This window comes from Salmo salar, chromosome ssa01 (genome assembly GCF_905237065.1).
Source record: "Salmo salar chromosome ssa01, Ssal_v3.1, whole genome shotgun sequence".
Taxonomy (NCBI): Eukaryota; Metazoa; Chordata; class Actinopteri; order Salmoniformes; family Salmonidae; genus Salmo; species Salmo salar.
Window position 1 is genome coordinate 90,471,253 of NC_059442.1, and position 20,988 is coordinate 90,492,240.

A 20,988-nucleotide genomic window follows, 5' to 3' on the forward strand; every position below is an offset into this window, starting at 1 on the left:
GCAGGCGGGCACTGGATATCCCCAGGATGATGGAGGTCAGGGACTTGATGTAGTTCTCAGCCAACGTCAGCGTCTCGATCTTGGAGAGTTTCTTGTCCATTTTGACATGCGGAATGGCCTCTCTAAGAGCCTGGAAGGCGTTGTTAAGTTTGTGCATGCGCTGGCGCTCCCGCTCGTTGCTCTCCAGCCGCCGGACGTTGCGCTCATTGTTGCTGTTGTGAGACCGTCGGTGTCTGTGGGGGCCGTGGGTGGTGCCACCGCCTCCGCCTCGCTCGCGGTCCCCGCCCCTCAGAACGCCTCTCCAGGAGCCTCCAATACGGGCCGAGGCCTCAGAGCCCTCCTGTTCGCTGGTGCCTGGTTCAATGTTCTCTGGTTCAAGGTCCAGGTCTTGCTCGGTCCAGGGTTTTCTGGATGACTTAGCGGCCTTCCCTTTAGACTTCATCCTTTAGCCTGATTTGTTACCCCTCTTCCTCACAACAGCCTTGAAAGACAACAGAAACAACTGGTTATAGAAAGGACTTGTCAATGAAGAGATAAGCAAACAAGTGGCAATGCCTTTGCCCTGAGGGCTACAGTGTTACAGATTAGTTTAAATACTCAAGTTGGAATATGCAGTTTTTTGACCACCATCTTCCCCTTCCACTCTCAAATCAAATCATCCAATCAAATTTAATTTGTCACATGTTTACTAAACTAACTAAAGTAAAAAAAAAATGTTTTAAACAAACACAATAAAATAACAATAATGAGGCTATATATAGTCAGTTTTTTCAATTTTGTTGTATATATTTCAATCTCTTTTTTCCATTTTCGAATTAAATATACTGTTACGTGTTACGTTTTTCTTGTTCCCCATTTTCCCCTGTTAGTGTGTTTGTCTTGGGCATTACAGGTGTACCGAGTTGCGGCTAACGATGGTGGGCGTGGCTGTAGCTGATTACAGAGAGGATATCTGTTTGCCGTGTGAGGAGAGAGAGAGAGAGAGAGAGAGAGAGAGAGAGAGAGAGAGAGAGAGAGAGAGAGAGAGAGAGAGAGAGAGAGAGAGAGAGAGAGAGAGAGAGAGAGAGAGAGAGAGAGAGAGAGAGAGAGAGAGAGAGAGAGAGAGAGAGAGAGAGAGAGAGAGAGAGAGAGAGAGAGAGAGAGAGAGAGAGAGAGAGAGAGAGAGAGAGAGAGAGAGAGAGAGAGAGAGAGAGAGAGAGAGAGAGAGAGAGAGAGAGAGAGAGAGAGAGAGAGAGAGAGAGAGAGAGAGAGAGAGAGAGAGAGAGAGAGAGAGAGAGAGAGAGAGAGAGAGAGAGAGAGAGCACTTGTTTTTTGTTTGACTATTTGTGTTAATTTCTTTGGTTGTGTTTCAGCCTGTCCTCCTGAGGCGCTCCACCCTACCTAGGTCCTGGAGAAGGGAAAAGGTAGATCTGCCCATGGGTGTACATTCTCACGTAGATAACCCATTGTTTTATACACTAGGTTAGCCGGGCGGGTGTCACCCTTGTATTTTTCTTGGAACCAGGTAGGACAGTGGGTTAGGGCTTAGAGTGTGTTAGGAAGGATTAGGTGTGTAGAAGAGGAGGGACCTTTTGTTTATTTTCATTACTTGGACCCCGATCCCAAACATTTCCCTTCTCTTACCTTCCCTTGTTGTGGTTGTTTTGTTTCTTACTGATTTATTTATGGGTGTTTTTATATTGTTTATTTAACTAATTCACTAAACATCCCCTGAGGGTTAAAATTGAGTTCTGGTTGTGGTCTGATTTATTTATCGCTCATTGCACCCCACATTTCTTCCCTTTTCATCTGTGTTACCTGGTGTGTTTAGGCCCAGGCATTTACGTCTCCTCCTCAGACGAGCTACACCCGAGGGGAGAACGTAATATGGGGGCTCATCTGGGATATTTTTTGATCCAGCTTGTGCCCGCACACTAGGGTAGTAAAGGTGGATTGGGTGGTTGTTGTGTTTGGTGTAGTGTTTAGGGCTGTTGTAGTTAGATGATTTAGAATATGGCCAACTTTAACCTGAATTTTTTTCTGGATAACCCAACGGGTGAGGGTTTTGAGAATTGTAGGAGAGTGGATTTAGAGACTTTGGCAGACCACTTCGATATCTCTGTGCCAAGGGGTTTTGTTAAGGCGGAGGTAAAGGCATTGGTATTAGCGGCGCTGATTGAAAAGCAGGTGTTGGTTTTGCCTCGGCCTACGGTTGGAGAGGTAGTGGATGCTCTGGGTACCCCATCTAGGCCCGACGATGAGGTCGAGTATAAGGCCCCGGCCACCTTGCCTCGATTTGACCCTCTTTCTCCTATGCCTACGGCTATACATTTGCAGATGGAGGCAGAAGAGCGAGCACAAATCCGAAAGGATGAGCTACATCTCAAGTTGGTGATGCGCCGACTGGAGTTGGAAGCAGAAAAGGACCTTAAGATAAGGCAGATGGACTTCGAAATGCGCAAATTGGAATTAGAGGTGGAGATGGCGAGGCTGGCCGCTGTCCCTGCCGTTTCCAATAGTGTGTTTTCCACTCCAGGATCTGCCTCTACCTTTGACATTAGCCGGCATATTGTTTTAGTTCCACAATTCCGTGAGTCTGAGGTTGACTCTTACTTTTGTGCATTCGAACGCATAGCAGTGTCTTTGAATTGGCCTAGGGACGTGTGGCCGCTTTTACTCCAATGTAAATTGTCCGGTAAAGCGCAGAAGGTATTGGGTACTCTTTCTCTCGCTGATAGTCTTAATTACGACATAGTTAAGGCTACTGTTCTCCGTGGGTATGAGCTTGTGCCAGAGGCTTATAGACAAAAGTTTAGAAAGCACTCCAAATCCTCTAGAAAAACTTTTGTTGAATTCGCTAGAGAGAAGGAGTCTCTCTTTGACAAATGGTGCTCAGCGAGTAAAATCAATGACTTTGAAGGTCTTCGTGAATTAATGTTACTGGAAGAATTTAAAAACAGCCTCCCAGAGCGGTTGGTTGTATACATTAATGAACAGAAAGTGTTAAAGTTATCTGACGCCGCGGTGCTTGCAGATGAATTTGTGTTAACCTGTTAGGGCTAGGGGGCAGTATTGACACGGCTGGATAAAAAAAACATACCCGATTTAATCTGGTTACCACTCCTACCCAGTAACTAGAATATGCATATACTTATTACATATGGATAGAAAACACCCTACATTTTCTAAAACTGTTTGAATGGTGTCTGTGAGTATAACAGAACTCATTTGGCAGGCAAAACCCTGAGACATTTTCTGACAGGAAGTGGATACCTGATGTGTTGTATTACCTTTAAACCTATCCCATTGAAAAACACAGGGGCTGAGGAATATTTTGGCACTTCCTATTGCTTCCACTAGATGTCACCAGCCTTTACAAAGTGTTTTGAGTCTTCTGGAGGGAGATCTGACCGAACAAGAGCCATGGAACGATGATGGCCCATTAGACACCTGGCGCGCGAGTTCATGTTGGGTACCCTCGTTCCAATACGTTATAAAAGAGTATGCATTCGTCCACCTTGAATATTATTCATGTTCTGGTTAAAAAAGGCCCTAATGATTTATGCTATACAACGTTTGACATGTTTGAACGAACGTAAATATATTTTTTTCCCTCGTTCATGAAGTGAAGTCCGGCGGGCTTAGATCATGTGCTAACAAGACGGAGATTTTTGGACATAAATGATGAGCTTTTTTGAACAAAACTACATTCGTTATGGACCTGTGATACCTGGAAGTGACATCTGATGAAGAGAATCAAAGGTAATGGATTATTTACATAGTATTTTCGATTTTAGATCTCCCCAACATGACGTCTAGTCTGTATCGCAACGCGTATTTTTCTGGGCACAGTGCTCAGATTATTGCAAAGTGTGATTTCCCAGTAAGGTTATTTTTAAATCTGGCAAGTTGATTGCGTTCAAGAGATGTAAATCTATAATTCTTTAAATGACAATATAATATTTTACCAATGTTTTCTAATTTTAATTATTTAATTTGTGACGCTGACTTGACTGCCGGTTATTGGAGGGAAACGATTTCCTCAACATCAATGCCATAGTAAAACGCTGTTTTTGGATATAAATATGAACTTGATAGAACTAAAAATGCATGCATTGTCTAACATAATGTCCTAGAAGTGTCATCTGATGGAGATTGTAAAATGTTAGTGCATCATTTTAGCTGGTTTTATGGTTTTGGTGACCCTGTCTTTGAATTGACAAAACATTACACACAACTCTTGTAAATGTACTGTCCTAACATACTCTAAATTTATGCTTTCGCCGTAAAACCTTTTTGAAATCGTAAAACGTGGTTAGATTAAGGAGATGTTTATCTTTCAAAGGGTGTAAAATAGTTGTATGTTTGAAAAATTTGAATTTTTACATTTATTTGGATTCAAATTTGCCGCTCTTGAAATGCACCTGCTGTTGATGGAGTGCACCACGGGTGGGACGCTTGCGTCCCACCTAGCCCATAGAGGTTAACACATAAAACGGTGTTTCCCACACCCCGTAGTGAGACTAGACCGGTTGTATCCTCTCCTGTCTACAATTCACACCGTTACTCTGGAAGTACACGGCTGAATCAAAAGAAGCATGTTTTTACTGTCATAAAGTAGGACACGTAATTTCAGAATGTATGTCTCTAAAACACAAGTCACCAGCTTCAACCCCTAAACTCCATAAAAGTGTGGGTTTGATTAAAGTAACCAATAAGAGCTCTGTAAAGGAGAGTCCTGAAGTTGTACTAAGTCGTCCTGATCAAACGTACGACACGTTCATATTTGAAGGCTTTGTTTCCCTGACAGGTGATTCTGGAGACCAAAAGCCAGTTTTGATATTGAGAGATACTGGTGCGGCTCAGTCTGTAATTCTCTCGAGTGTTCTGCCTTGGTCAGAAGAGTCTTATTGTGGCTCTAGTGTATTATTGAGGGGGATCGAAATGGGTTGTGTGCCTGTTCCGTTACATACTGTCCATTTGACTTCTGATCTAGTGAGTGGATGTTTCAGAATCGGTGTACTGTCCGAGCTTCCCGTAAATGGGGTTGACCTAATCATGGGTAACGATCTAGCAGGAGGCAAAGTTGTGCCTGTGTTAGAAGTACTAGACAAGCCTGATGCTCAGTTAAGTGCTGATGTTTTGGGAACTACATTTCCCGAAGCATTTCCAGCGTGTGCCATTACGTGTGCGCAGTCACGTCGCTTAGGTACCATGGTAGACTTGGCTGACTCTGTGCTTGCACCTATGTTAAATGGGGAAGATATTCAGGGTTCTACTCCTTTGTTCCCAGTGAGTTCTGATCATGATGATGGAAATAAAGACAAGACAATGGCTTCCTCGGTGGACTGTTTAAGGTTGCCAGTTACTCGGGAGGAGCTAATAGCTGCCCAGATAGAGGATGTGGGCTTGGCCAAATGTTTTTCCTCCATGTTACCTTTGAGTGACAAAAACAGGAAAGGTGTGACGTATTTCTTTGAAAAGGGGCTTCTGATGAGAAAATGGACTCCCCGTGCTGACCTAGAAAATGATTGGAGTTCCGTTAGCCAGATTGTAGTTCCTGCCCCGTTTCAGACAAAGGTGTTGTCCCTAGCTCATGATATTCCCTGGTCTGGTCATCTAGGGGTGACTAAAACCTACGACCGAATCCTCCGTCATTTTTTCTGGCCGGGAATGAAACGGGATGTGGCTCGCTATTGCCGTACATGTAGTACTTGCCAAGTGGTGGGGAAACCTAACCAGGTTATTTCCCCGGCTCCTCTCTGCCCTATTCCGGTTATGGGAGAGCCGTTTGAGAAGGTAATCGTTGATTGTGTTGGTCCCTTACCCAGGACGCAGTCGGGTAATCAATTCTTGTTAACAATAATGTGCACTGCTACAAGGTACCCAGAGGCGATTCCTATGCGTAAAATCACAAGTAAGGCAATTGTGAAGGCGCTGATTAAGTATTTCTCTACCTTTGGATTTCCAAAAATTGTACCAGACGGATCAAGGCACAAATTTTACATCAAAATTGTTTGGAAGTGTGTTGAAGTCCTTGTCAGTGTCCCATCAGATGTCTAGCGCTTATCACCCGGAGAGTCAGGGCGCGCTGGAAAGTTGGCATCAGACGCTAAAAGCTATGTTGCGTAAATACTGTATGGACACAGGAAAAGATTGGGATGAGGGGGTGCCCTACGTGCTGTTTGCTATTCGGGAGACCGTACAAGAGTCTCTTGGGTTTAGCCCAGCTGAGCTAATCTTTGGTCATACCGTGAGAGGGCCTCTCAAGGTACTGAATGAACAACTTATGGCTGATGATTCAGTTGGGTCCTCTACTAATGTACTAGACTATGTTAGTAAAGTCCGGGAGCGGTTGCATGACGCCTGTGCTGTAGCCAGAGAAAATCTGTCTTCCACACAAAAGAAAATGAAACGTCATTTTGATGTTAAATCTGTGTCTCGTTCTTTTCAACCAGGTGACCAAGTCTTGGTGTTGTTGCCGGTACCCGGCTCGTGTCTCTCTTCCAGTTTCTCTGGCCCATATGTAGTGGACCGAAAACTCAGTGATACTGATTATGTTATCAAAACGCCAGACCGTAGACGACCATTCCGGGTATGTCACGTTAACCTGTTGGGTCTAGGGGGCAGCATTTGCACGTCTGGATAAAAAAAATGTACCCGATTTAATCTGGTTACTAATCCTACCCAGTAACTAGAATATGCATATACTTATTATATATGGATAGAAAACACTCTAAAGTTTCCAAAACTGTTTGAATGGTGTCTGTGAGTATAACAGAACTCATTTGGCAGGCAAAACCCTGAGACATTTTCTGACAGGAAGTGGATACCTGATGTGTTGTATTGACTTTAAACCTATCCCATTGAAAAACACAGGGGTTTAGGAATATTTTGGCACTTCCTATTGCTTCCACTAGATGTCACCAGCCTTTACAAAGTGTTTTGAGTCTTCTGGAGGGAGATCTGACCGAACAAGAGCCATGGAACGGTGATGTCCCATTAGACACCTGGCGCGCTACTTCATGTTGGGTACCCTCGTTCCAATACGTTATAAAAGAGTATGCATTCGTCCACCTTGAATATTATTAATGTTCTGGTTAAAAAAGGCCCTAATGATTTATGCTATACAACGTTTGACATGTTTGAACGAACGGAAATATATTTTTTCCCCTCGTTCATGCGACGAAGTCCGGCTGGCTTACATCATGTGCTAACGAGACGGAGATTTTTGGACATAAATGATGAGCTTTTTTGAACAAAACTACATTCGTTATGGACCTGTGATACCTGGAAGTGACATCTGATGAAGAGAATCAAAGGTAATGGATTATTTACATAGTATTTTCGATTTTAGATCTCCCCAACATGACGTCTAGTCTGTATCGCAACGCGTATTTTTCTGGGCGCAGTGCTCAGATTATTGCAAAGTGTGATTTCCCAGTAAGGTTATTTTTAAATCTGGCAAGTTGATTGCGTTCAAGAGATGTAAATCTATAATTCTTTAAATGACAATATAATATTTTACCAATGTTTTCTAATTTTAATTATTTAATTTCTGACGCTGACTTGACTGCCGGTTATTGGAGGGAAACGATTTCCTCAACATCAATGCCATAGTAAAACGCTGTTTTTGTATATAAATATGAACTTGATAGAACTAAAAATGCATGCATTGTCTAACATAATGTCCTAGGAGTGTCATCTGATGGAGATTGTAAAAGGTTAGTGCATCATTTTAGCTGGTTTTATGGTTTTGGTGACCCTGTCTTTGACTTGACAAAACATTACACACAACTCTTGTAAATGTACTGTCCTAACATACTCTAAATTTATGCTTTCGCCGTAAAACCTTTTTGAAATCGTAAAACGTGGTTAGATTAAGGAGATGTTTATCTTTCAAATGGTGTAACATAGTTGTATTTTTGAAAAATTTGAATTTTGACATTTATTTGGATTCAAATTTGCCGCTCTTGAAATGCACCTGCTGTTGATGGAGTGCACCACGGGTGGCACGCTAGCGTCCCACCTAGCCCCAAGAGGTTAACATGATTAAAGCCTATCTGGTTAGAGGTGGTATCGAGTCTCCCATTACCAGTGGAAAACCTGTTGTATCCTCTGTTGCTTCTGTGAGCCTGGTTACTCACCCAGGAGTCAGCATAACTGATGAGGACGGTTTGGTGATGCGGAATACTCCTGAGCAGTGTGCTCGTTTGTGTAATTCGGAGATGGTGGCGTCTCTCCCAACCCATTTGTTCCATTTGAATGATCAGCAGAGGGCTGATATTGAGTTACTAATCACTGATTTTCCAAGTCTCTTTCAGGATGTTCCCAGTCGTACCAATGTGTTGAAACATGATATAAATGTAGGTGATGCTGCTCCAATCAAACAGTACCCTTATCGTGTGAATTCAATCAAGAGAGGAGTGATGAAGAAAGAGGTAACTTATTTACTGGAAAATGAGATGGCAATCCCCAGTGGCAGTCCTTGGAGTTCCCCCTGTCTGCTGATTCCAAAGCCTGACGGGACTCAAAGATTTTGCACTGACTACAGGAAAGTGAATAATGTTACTATACCTGACTCATTCCCTTTACCTCGCATGGATGACTGTATAGACACCATTGGATCGGCTGCGTATGTTACGAAGCTTGACTTGTTAAAAGGTTATTGGCAGGTGCCTTTAACCCCTCGTGCCTCTGAGGTGTCTGCTTTTGTAACTCCTGACAGTTTATGTCAGTACACAGTGATGGCTTTTGGAATGAGGAATGCTCCGGCCACGTTTCAACGTTTGGTAAATATTGTGTTGGCTGATGTTCCTGAGTGTACTGCATATCTGGATGACCTGGTTGTTCATTCGACTACCTGGCTTGATCCCCTGAGCACATTGAGGGCTGTGTTTGTACGCTTAGCCAACGCTTCTTTGACCCTTAACTTAGCCAAATGTGAGTTTGGAAAGGCAACTGTTACATATTTGGGTAAAGAGGTAGGTCGGGGTCAGGTGCGTACCGTAGCAGCTAAGGTGGATGCTATCACCCGGTTTCCTGCCCCTGCCACTCGCCGAGAATTACGCAGATTTTTAGGCATGACGGGTTATTATCGTACATTTTGTAGGAATTTCTCAACAGTTGTAGCCCCACTGACTAGGTTACTCAGTCCTTCAGTATCCTTTGAGTGGACCGCTGAGTGGCAATCTGCTTTTGACTCTGTAAAAGCACTATTGTGTACTTCTCCTGTTCTTTCTGCCCCTGATTTCCAGAAACCATTTAAGTTGGAGGTGGATGCCAGTTCAGTGGGTGCAGGTGCTGTACTATTACAGGAACACGATGGTCTAGATCACCCAGTTTGCTACTTCTCTCGAAAATTCAACAGCTGTCAGTCAAGGTATTCCACTATCGAACAGGAGACCCTGGCGCTGTTATTTGCCCTACAATTTTTTGAAGTTTATGTTGGCTCCAGTGTGTTGCCTGTTGTGGTATACACAGACCACAACCCTTTAACTTTCTTGAGCCGCATGTATAACCACAACCAACGTCTTATGCGTTGGGCGTTGGTTATACAGGGTTATAATTTACAAATTCAGCACATAAAGGGTTCGGAAAACATCGTTGCGGATGCTTTGTCCCGTGCCTAGTAAAAAAAAAAATACTAATAGCACCAGGCATTGATAACTTCGCTGTTGTAAAAAAAATATATATATATGTATGTAAGGTTTTCTGCAACTCGCCTCATTCAATGTGGTACAGATCTGCACTTTTTTTTTCACAGCCAAAGAGTTGAAGCATCCAGGCTTGACTTGGGGTGCGAATCTCAACTGAAACCCTATCTACCATATTGTACACTGCTACTTTGCCTCCATCAGAGGCAAGCAATCAGAAGCTAGCCAGCTAATTAGCTACTAGCTATTTAGTCATTGTTAGCCACTGCTAGCAGTCTTTACCTTTAGCTCAGACACCAGCCACTTTAGCCTGGATAATACACAGCACGTCTGCACTGCGCGCTATCAGCCCTGAGCATATCGGACTGCTTTTCTCCACTACATCACTGAATTCCTGCTGCAAGCTCTGGACCATTACACCGGACCATTGCAGCTAGCTAGCTGCTACCGAGTGGCTATTGTGGCTAACGTCCCTGTCCAGAAGCAAGCACCAGTTAGCTTCGAGCTAGCCTCGAGCTAGGCCCATCTCCCGGCTAGCCAACGAAGTACACCATCAACAATACCGCTCTTGCCAATGGGCCTGGACCCTTTGTCGACACGGAGCCCCGCCGATCCATCACGACTGGTCTGTGACGTAATTCAACCGATGTGCTCTCAACCGGCTTCTGCGTTGTGGATGTCGGTGAAGACCCATCTGCTGGCCCCGGCCCGCTAGCTTTCTGTACGCTGTGTCTCCCGCTTGCCTAGCGTAGTAACGACTACCGAACGGCTCCCTGTTTCATCTATTGCTGCTCATTGGCCCCTATGATCACTCGGCTACACTGCTGATGCCTGCTGGACTGTTCATTAACACTGTACTTCATTTTGTTTATCTGTCGGCCCCAGCCTCCAACTCAGGCCCTGTGTGTAGCTAACTGACCCTCTCTGCCCATTCATCGCAATTTACCCGTTGTTGTTGTCTTAGCTGTTTACCCGTTGTTGTCTTACCCGTTGTTGTCTTAGCTCTCCCAATCAACACCTGTGATTGCTTTATGCCTCTCTCTAATGTCAATATCCCTTGTATACTGTTTAGGGCAGCTCTCATTATTTTTATTTTACTGCGGAGCCCCTATTCCCGCTCAACATGCCTTAGATAGCTCCTTTGTCCCACCCCCACACATGCGGAGACCTCACCTAGCTTAACTGGTGCCTCCAGAGATGCAACCTCTCTCATCGTCACTCAATGCCTAGGTTTACCTCCACTGTACTCGCACCCTACCATACCCTTGTCTGTACATTATGCCCTGAATCTATCCTACCATAGCCTTTAGCTGTACCCTCATCCTACTTCTCCTCTGTTCCTCTGGTGATGTAGAGGTTAACCCAGGCCATGTGTGTCCCCAGGCGCTTTGTTGACTTCTGTAACGGTAAAAGCCTTGGGTTCATGCATGTTAACATCAGAAGCCCCCTCCCTAAGTTTGCTTTATTCACTGGTTTAGCACACTCCGCCAACCCTGATGTCCTATCCGTGTCTGAATCCTGGCTTAGGAAGACCACCAAAAATTCTGAAATTTCCATCCCCATCTACAACATTTTCTGTCAAGATAGAACTGCTAAATGGGGCGGAGTTGCAATCTACTGCAGAGATAGCCTGCAGAGTTCTGTCATACTATCCAGATCTATGCCCAAGCAGTTCGAGCTTCTACTTTTAAAAATCCATCTCTCCAGAAATAAGTCTCTCACTGTTGCTGCTTGCTCCCAGCTGTACCCTGGTCACCATATGTGAATTGATTGCCCCCCATCTATCTCCAGAGTTCGTACTGTTAGGTGACCTAAACTGGGATATACCCCGGCCGTCCTACAATCTAAGCTAGATGCCCTCAATCTCACGCAAATTATCAAGGAACCTACCAGGACAACCCCAAATCATTAAGCATGGGCACCCTCATAGATATCATCCTAACCAACCTGCCCTCTAAATACACCTCTGCTGTTTTCAACCAGGATCTCAGCAATCACTGCCTCATTGCCTGCGTCCATTATGGGTCCGCGGTCAAACAACCACCCCTCATCACTGTCAAACACTCCCTAAAACACTTCTGCAAGCAGGCCTTTCTAATCGACCTGGCCTGGGTATCCTGGAAGGATATTGACCTCATCCCGTCAGTAGAAGATGCATGGTTGTTCTTTAAACGTGCTTTCCTCACCATCTTAAATAATCATGCCCCTTTAAAAAAAATGTAGAACTTACAACAGATATAGCCCTTGGTTCACTCCAGACTTGACTGCCCTTGACCAGCACAAAAACATCCTGTGGCGTACTGCACTAGCATCGAATAGTCCCCGCGATATGCAACTTTTCAGGGAAGTCAGGAACCAATATACACAGTCAGTTAGGAAAGCAAAGGCTAGCTTTTTCAAACAGAAATTTGCATCTTGCAGCACTAATTCCAAAAAGTTTTGGGACACTGTAAAGTCCATGAAGAATAAGAGCACCTCCTCCTAGCTGCCCACTGCACTGAGGCTAGGAAACACTCTCACCACCGATAAATCCACGATAATCGAGAATTTCAATCAGCATTTCTGGCCCAAGCCCCCCCCCACTTCTCCTTCATCCAAATCCAGACAGCTGATGTTCTGAAAGAGCTGCAAAATCTGGATCCCTACAAATCAGCTGGGCTAGACAATCTGGACCCTCTCTTCCTAAAATTATCCTCCGCCATTGTTGTAACCCCTATTACTAGTCTGTTCAAACTCTCTTTCGTATCGTCTGAGATTCCTAAAGATTGGAAAGCGGCCACGGTCATCCCCCTCTTCAAAGGGGGAGACACTCTAGACCCAAACTGTTACAGACCTGTATCCATCCTGCCCTGCCTTTCTAAAGTCTTCAAAAGCCAAGTTAACAAACAGAGCACCGACCATTTCAAATCCCACCGTACCTTCTCCGCCATGCAATCCGGTTTCCGAGCTGGTCACGGGTGCACCTCAGCCACGCTCAAGGTCCTAAACGATATCATAACTGACATTAATAAAGACAGTACTGTGCAGCTGTCTTCATCGACCTGGCCAAGGCTATCGACTCTGTCAATCACCGTATTCTTATCGGCAGACACAACAGCCTTGGTTTCTCTAATGACTGCCTCGCCTGGTTCACTAAGTACTTCTCAGATAGAGCTCAGTGTGTCAAATCGGAGGGCCTGTTGTCCGGACCTCTGGCAGTCTCGATGGGGGTGCCACAGGGTTCAATTCTCGGGCCGACTCTTTTCTCTATATACAATAATCAAAAAAATAAAGGGAACACTTAAACAACACAATGTAAGTCCAAGTCAATCACACTTCTGTGAAATCAAACTGTCCACTTAGGAAGCAACACTGATTGACAATAAATTTCACATGCTGATGTGCAAATGTAATAGACAACAGGTGGAAATTATAGGCAATAAGCAAGACACCCCCAATAAAGGAGTGGTTCTGCAGGTGGTGACCACAGACCACTTCTCAGTTCCTGTGCTTCCTGGCTGATGTTTTGGTCACTTTTGAATGCTGGCGGTGCTTTCACTCTAGTGGTAGCATGAGACGGAGTCTACAACCCACACAAGTGGCTCAGGTAGTGCAGCTCATCCAGGATGGCACATCAATGCGATCTGTGGCAAGAAGGTTTGCTGTGTCTGTCAGCGTAGTGTCCAGAGCATGGAGGCGCTACCAGGAGACAGGCCAGTACATCAGGAGACGTGGAGGAGGCCGTAGGAGGGCAACAACCCAGCAGCAGGACCGCTACCTCCGCCTTTGTGCAAGGAGGAGCAGGAGGAGCACTGCCAGAGCACTGCAAAATGACCTCCAGCAGGCCACAAATGTGCATGTGTCTGCTCAAACGGTCAGAAACAGACTCCATGAGGGTGGTATGAGGGCCCGACGTCCACAGGTGGGGGTTGTGCTTACAGCCCAACACCGTTTGGCATTTGCCAGAGAACACCAAGATTGGCAAATTCGCTACTGGCGCCCTGTGCTCTTCACAGATGAAAGCAGGTTCACACTGAGCACGTGACAGACGTGACAGAGTCTGGAGACGCCGTGGAGAACGTTCTGCTGCCTGCAACATCCTCCAGCATGACCGGTTTGGCGGTGGGTCAGTCATGGTGTGGGGTGGCATTTCTTTGGGGGGCCGCACAGCCCTCCATGTGCTCGCCAGAGGTAGCCTGACTGCCATTAGGTACCGAGATGAGATCCTCAGACCCCTTGTGAGACCATATGCTGGTGCAGTTGGCCCTGGGTTCCTCCTAATGCAAGACAATGCTAGACCTCATGTGGCTGGAGTGTGTCAGCAGTTCCTGCAAGAGGAAGGCATTGATGCTATGGACTGGCCCGCCCGTTCCCCAGACCTGAATCCAATTGAGCACATCTGGGACATCATGTCTCGCTCCATCCACCAATGCCACGTTGCACCACAGACTGTCCAGGAGTTGGAGGATGCTTTAGTCCAGGTCTGGGAGGAGATCCCTCAGGAGACCTTCCGCCACCTCATCAGGAGCATGCCCAGGCGTTGTAGGGAGGTCATACAGGCACGTAGAGGCCACACACACTACTGAGCCTCATTTTGACAGGTTAACCTGTTGGGGCTACAGGTTAGCAATGAACCCCGAGACGGGATTGCTAACAAGGCTGGAAATTCAAAACATCAAAAATCTAATAATTTCAATTTCTCAAACAAGCAACTATTTTACACCATTTAAAAGATAAACATCTCCTTATTCCAACCACATTGTTCGATTTTCAAAGAGGCTTTACGGCAAAAGCATAAAGTTAGATTATGTTAGGACAGTACATAGCCACAAAAGTACAAACATCCATTTTCAATTCAAGGTCAGGCGTCACCAAAAGCAGAAACCAGCTAAGATTATGCACTAACCTTTGGCAATCTCCATCAGATGACACTCCTAGGACATTATGTTATACAATACATGCATTTTTTTGTTCCATCAAGTTCATATTTATATCCAAAAACAGCATTTACAGTCGCGGTGAAATTAAGAATTTTTTTCGGCTCGAATGCTCCCAGTGAATCCAGCGTTACAAATCACGGAATTACTATTCGAAAACATTGGTAAATTATAATATTGTCATTCAAAGAATAATATATTATCATCTCGTAATTTCTACCGAATGGCCAGATCTCAAAATAACTTTACTGGGAAATCACATTTTGCAATAAACGGGGTACTATGGTAAGAACAATAGGCTATGCTATACAGTTAGCATCATCTAATATCGATAATAACATTGTAAATATCCCCTTACCTTTTATCTCCATCAGAAGGCACTGCCAGGAATCCCAGGTCCAGAACAAATGTGGTTTCTTTTGACAAAGTTCATAATTTATGTCCAAATAACACCAAATAGTTAGCGTTCAGTAGGCTCCCACAAAACGTGGTGGGGGGGGGGTGTAAAATCACGCCGAAAAGCTAAAAAAACCTAGTAAATAATCTATTTACGTTCGTTCAAACATGTCAAACGTTGTTTAGCATTAACCTTTTGGTCCATTTTTAACGTGAAACATCAGTAAACATCAGTAATATTTTCACACAACCTATCAAGTGTCTAGATAAACGATTATGACAAACTCCCTCTTCTCAGATTTATGCGCAGGCGCAAAAAAATGAAGTGACGACATGTCAACTTCCCTGCATTCTAATTTGCTCTCTGTTTATCATAGACGCTTCAAACAACTTTATAAAGATCGTTGACATCTAGTGGAAGCCGTAGGAGTTGCGAAATGAATCCTTTCTCACTATGGTATCTATAAAACAATGACACTAAATAGTACAGTCACAAAATTCACTTTTTTTTTTAATCTATTTTTCACAGGTTTTTGCCTGCAATATGACTTTTGTTATACTTACAGACACCATTCAAACTGTTTTAGAAAATTCAGTGTTTTCTATCCGAATGTGTTAATAATATGCATATCCTAGCTTCTGAGTTGGTGTAGGAGGCAGTTAAAAATGGGCACATATTTTTTTCAGAATTTCTCAATACTGCCCCCTAGCCCCAACAGGTTATTAAGGACATTACATCAAAGTTGGATCAGCCTGTAGTGTGGTTTTCCACTTTAATTTTGAGAGTGACTCCAAATCCAGACCTCCATGGGTTGATAAATTGGATTTCCATTGATAATTTTTTTTGTGTTTTTGTTGTCAGCACATTCAACTATGTGAAGAAAAAAGTATTTAATAAGATTATTTATTTCATTCAGATCGAGGATGTGTTATTTTAGTGTTCCCTTTATTTTTTTGAGCAGTGTATATCAATGATGTCACTCTTGCTGCTGGTGATTATTTGATTCACCTCTACGCAGACAACACCATTCTGTATACATCTGACCCTTCCTTGGACACTGTGTTAACAAACCTCCAAACAAGCTTCAATGCGATACAACACTCCTTCCGTGACCTCCAACTGCTCTTAAATGCTAGTAAAACTAAATGCATCATCTTCAACCAATCGCTGCCCGCCCGCACTCGCCTGCCCGACTAGCATCACTACTCTGGACAGTTCTGACTTAGAATATGTGGACAACTACAAATACCTAGGTGTCTGGTTAGACTGTAAACTTTCCTTCCAAACTCACATTAAGCATCTCCAATCCAAAATTCAATCTAGAATCGGCTTCCTATTTCGCAACAAAGCCTCCTTCACTCATGCTGCCAAACATACCCTCGTAAAACTGACTATCCTACCGATCCTTGACTTCAGTGATGTAATTTACAAGATAGCATCCAACACTCTACTCAGCAAATTGGATGCAGTCTATCACAGTGCCATCCGTTTTGTCACCAAAGCCCCATATACTACCCACCACTGCGACCTGTATGCTCTCGTTGGCTGGTCCTCGCTACATATTTGTCGCCAAACCCACTGGCTCCAGGTCATCTATAAGTCCCCCCTTATCTCAGCTCACTGGTCACCATAGCAAATGGTCACCATAGCAACACCCACCCGTAGCACGCGCTCCAGCAGGTATATTTCACGGGTCATCCCCAAAGCCAACACCTACTTTGGCCGCCTTTCCTTCCAGTTCTCTGTTGCCAATGACTGGAACGAATTGCAAAAATCACTGAAGTTGGAGACTTATATCTCCCTCGCTAACTTTAAGCGTCAGCTGTCAGAGCAGCTTACCGATCGCTGCAGCTGTGCACAGCTTTATCTTGGCCAGGTCGCAGTTGGCCTACTTGGCCTACCTGGTTAAATAAAGGGGAAATATTTTTTTTTTAAATGTAACTATACAGGGGGTACTTGAGTTTGAGTCCTTACTACTCAGAAAAACAACTACGAATTGACAAACCTAATGAAGTTCTAAAATCAAATCAAACTTTATTCATCACATGCACCGAATTCAACAAGTGTAGACCTTACCGTGAAATGCTGATTAAACTGTAATTACATTGTAATTAGCTAATGGAACTAAACCTGCTGTTTATGATGATTAATGAGGAGTTATATATGTTATATTACAATAAGACAGAAATATGGCCTTTTTAGAATGGTTTTTATTCGCAGTTTTAAATGAAGATGCATTTTCTTTTGATGTGAAGAAAAATGTAAGAAACACAGTGTCTATCTAATCAGCCAGTGTGTGAAAATGCTATAATGTAATCTCCACCTCTCTTATCCTACTGTAGGCTATCCAGGCCTCCAGATAATACCCAACTCAAGGTTACTCTCTTTTAATACAGACAGGGGACAGGAAAGTACAGCACAATTTTGGGGAGAGAGATTTTACCCTTGTGTACTCCATCTCATACCTTAAAGCGGAAATCTGCACTTCAAACAACAAAGCGTCACCCCGCCACTGATTTGGTAAACAGCTGAGGGACGGGGCTGAAGAAATGTTACCACTTTGAAATTCAGAAACAGAGCTATGAATGCAAGGACTGACCATCCATGATATCACAGTTATAATTTTAAACATGCCTTGAGACTATACAGTGTTTGTGTACAATTAAATAGTTTACAAACAATTGAGTAAAACAAGCATATATTTTGGATTCTGATGGGGTACGACAGTTGCATGTAGCAATCGCAGATGTAGCAATCACAGATTGCTCCTTTAAATTGCAGATTGCTGTGTGAGATTAACAGTAAACCTGTCTGAGATATAGGCTATCTATGATGTGAAACGTGTCTGTGTGGAGGCTGTTGGCCTACTGTTATGCTTCATCAGACGCCATTCATGTAACATGGTAACAGGTGAATTCACTGCAAGGGGCTATTCTGCTATACAGCAAGTTATTCTAACAGTTTTTTCACTGCATAAAACCACTGTTGTATTTACAGAAATGATACATTCAGGATTATTTCATTGTGATGATGAGTTGGGTAACAAAGCAACACATTTAGGCTTTTGCTTATTATGAAAAGATTATTAAGGTTAGATTGATAACATTTTTATACAAACAACATACATATGGCAGATTTTACTTAACAAGTAAAACATTTGTATTTTTTTAAATATAGAGGTCAAAATGATTTCCACCCCTGTTTTCAATAGCGTTCAATACCTCACCTTGCGAGGATAATGGCACTGAGCCTTTTTCTAAAACGTTTTATGAGATTAGAGAACACATAAGGAGGGATCTTAGATCTCTCGCCTCAGGTAGAGTACCTCATGATAAACTGTAGACCACACTATCTGTATTTTTCGTAGCTGTCTATTTACCACCACAAACCGATGTTGGCACTAAGACTGCACTCAACAAGCTGTATAAGGCCATAGGGAAACAAGAAAATGCTCATCCAGAGGCGGTGCTCCTAGTGGCTGGGGTCATTAATGCAGGCAAACTTAAATCCGTTTAACCTCATTTCTACCAGCATGTCACATGTGCAACCAGAGGAAAAAAACTCTAGACCACCTTTTCTCCACACACAGAGACATGTACAAAGCTCTAACCTGCCCTCCATTTGGCAAATCTATCCATCATTCTATCCTCCTGATTCCTGCTTACAAGCAAAAACTAAAGCAGGAAGTACCCGTGACTCGCTCAATACGGAAGTGGTCAGATGATGCGGATGCTACGCTACAAGACTGTTTTGCTAGCACAGACTGGAATATGTTCCGGGATTCATCGAATGGCATTGAGGAGTACCCCACATCAGTCACTGGGGAATGGAGGGAGAGGCTGTTGTTTTTTTCGGGGTAGGGGGGTGGGGGGTGGTTCACGGGATGGTTGAGGGGCAGCTCTCAGGGAACTGTGGGGGGATATTGGATGGTTGGTGGCCTGGCGGTTAGAAGCATGGCCGGTGGCCAATAGGTCGCTGGTTTGGGCCCCCGTTTTGACTTGGTGGGAGATCTGGCGACGTTCCCTTGTGGGTCACTCTGGATGTGAGTCTGTTAGATGACTGAATGTAATGTAAATGATGAGCGGCTTCCCTGTATGTTTTAATATTTTTTATCCCGCTATAGCCTCAGATGAACCATCAAACAGGCAAAGCGTCAATACAGGACAATGATTGAATCCTACTACACCGGTTCTGACGCTGGTCGGATGTGGCAGGGCATGCAAACTATTATGGATTACAAAGGGAAACCCGGGCCGCGAGCTGCCCAGTGACGCGTGGCCGAAGAGCTCTTATTTTAATGTCATCTGACCATAGCACAGGTTCCAATCCAAGTGCCAATGCCATTTAGCAATGTGGATCTTCCAGCATGACAATAACCCCAAGCGCACATCAAAATCCACAAAGAAATGGTTAATTGACCACAAAATCAGCATTTTGCAATGGCCATCTCAGTCTCCGGATTTGAAGCCCATTGAAAACCTGTGGTTTGAATTGAAAAGGAGAGTCCATAAGCGCACGGATATCAAGGACCTGGAAAGATTCTGTATGGAGGAGTGGACTAAGATCCCTCCCAATGTGTTCTCTAATCTCATAAAACATGTCAGAAAAAGGCTCAGTGCCGTTATCCTCGCTAGGTGAGGTATTGAAATCTATTGAATACAAGCATACCAATAATCTTTTTAAATATATATATATATTACTTGTTACAGAAAATGTCTATCTCTGAGCAACTGTATTAGTATAAAATAATACAATTTTCCTCCTTTCTTGAGCATACAATATAGCTCAGTAATTGTATGATTTATTTTATACAATCTTTTTTTGCTAATCTTTACCAAGGGTGCCAATAATTACGCACCGGACTGTATATCATGTTTTTCAGTAAGAAAGGTTATTTTGATTTGAATAGTTGAAAAAACTGTGAACGTCTTAAATTGATACAACTTCATTGGATTTCCATGAAGAAAAAATGGAATGGACAATCAATTGAAACTTAACTTACCTTTCAAGTGAAAGTAAAATTCCCCTGTACGTAGAAGAATAGTTTTCACCATGGAACATCGATAATATCTTCAGAATGCACGTTTTGCTTAAGTGGTAATAGCGTCTGCGGTTCCGCTCCGAGGATGAAGATAACTGTAAACATGTGAGGTACCTGTTGCTGCTGTAATGTACACGTAGCGCTCGCTTAGCCAATGGGAGTGCGCTCCAACTCCGGACATGGTCATCTGTGCCCTGCGCTACCAAAAGCCTCGTTTACACCTGGTCTAACATGCGTCCTTTATCCTGATCTTATCCGCATTCTGATTGTGCCCACAGTGAAGCCGTTGCATAAATGCAGTGGTGGAAGAAGTACCCAATTGTCACACTTGAGTAAATGTAAAGATAACCTTAATTGAAAATGACTCAAGTAAAAGTGAATATCAACCAGTAAAACACTACTTGAGTAAAAGTCTAAAAGTATTTGGTTTTAAATATACTTAAGTATCGAAAGTAAATATAATTTCTAAAATATACTTAAGTGTCAACAGTAAAAGTATAAATAATTTCACATACAGTATATTGCCGTCATTGTAAATAAGAATTTGTTCTTAACTGACTTGCCTAGTTAAATAAAGGTTAAAAATAAAGAAATACAAAAATAAACCAGATGGCACAATCGTTTTTATTTTATTTTGATTTACTGATTATTTATTTACTCTTACTCTTTACTCCAGCTCCAGCACTCAGACATCATTTACAAATGAAGCATTTGTGTTTAGTGAAACCGGCAGATCAGAGGCAGTAGGGATAACCATTTTCCTGTCCTGCTAAGTATTCAAAATGTAACGAGTACTTTTGGGTAACATATAAGTGCTTTGGGTAAGTAGATACCCAAAAAGACTGATGAGCAAATGCCACAAATGCGTTATGGTCCTCCGTATGCAAATGATGATTGAAAAACCGCTCTGGAGGTGGTCAGGAAGATAATATCACAATTAGATCACAATGAGAATGTGGCCATGCTCAAGATTGTTAGAAGCAGGTATAAACAGGGCTA

The 20,988-nt window shown here is 43.3% G+C and overlaps 1 protein-coding gene across 1 annotated transcript in view; it reads right to left on the minus strand.

Moving 5' to 3' along the window:
• The window catches only part of LOC106609842 (class A basic helix-loop-helix protein 15-like), a 22,863-nt gene extending 2,669 nt beyond the window's left edge, over positions 1-20,194 (minus strand). The window contains 2 exon segments of the mRNA XM_014208865.2: positions 1-481; positions 19,951-20,194. Coding sequence (XP_014064340.2) covers positions 1-442 — 442 coding nt within the window. The 5' untranslated portion in view covers positions 443-481; positions 19,951-20,194.
• Positions 20,195-20,988: the final 794 nt, after the last annotated feature.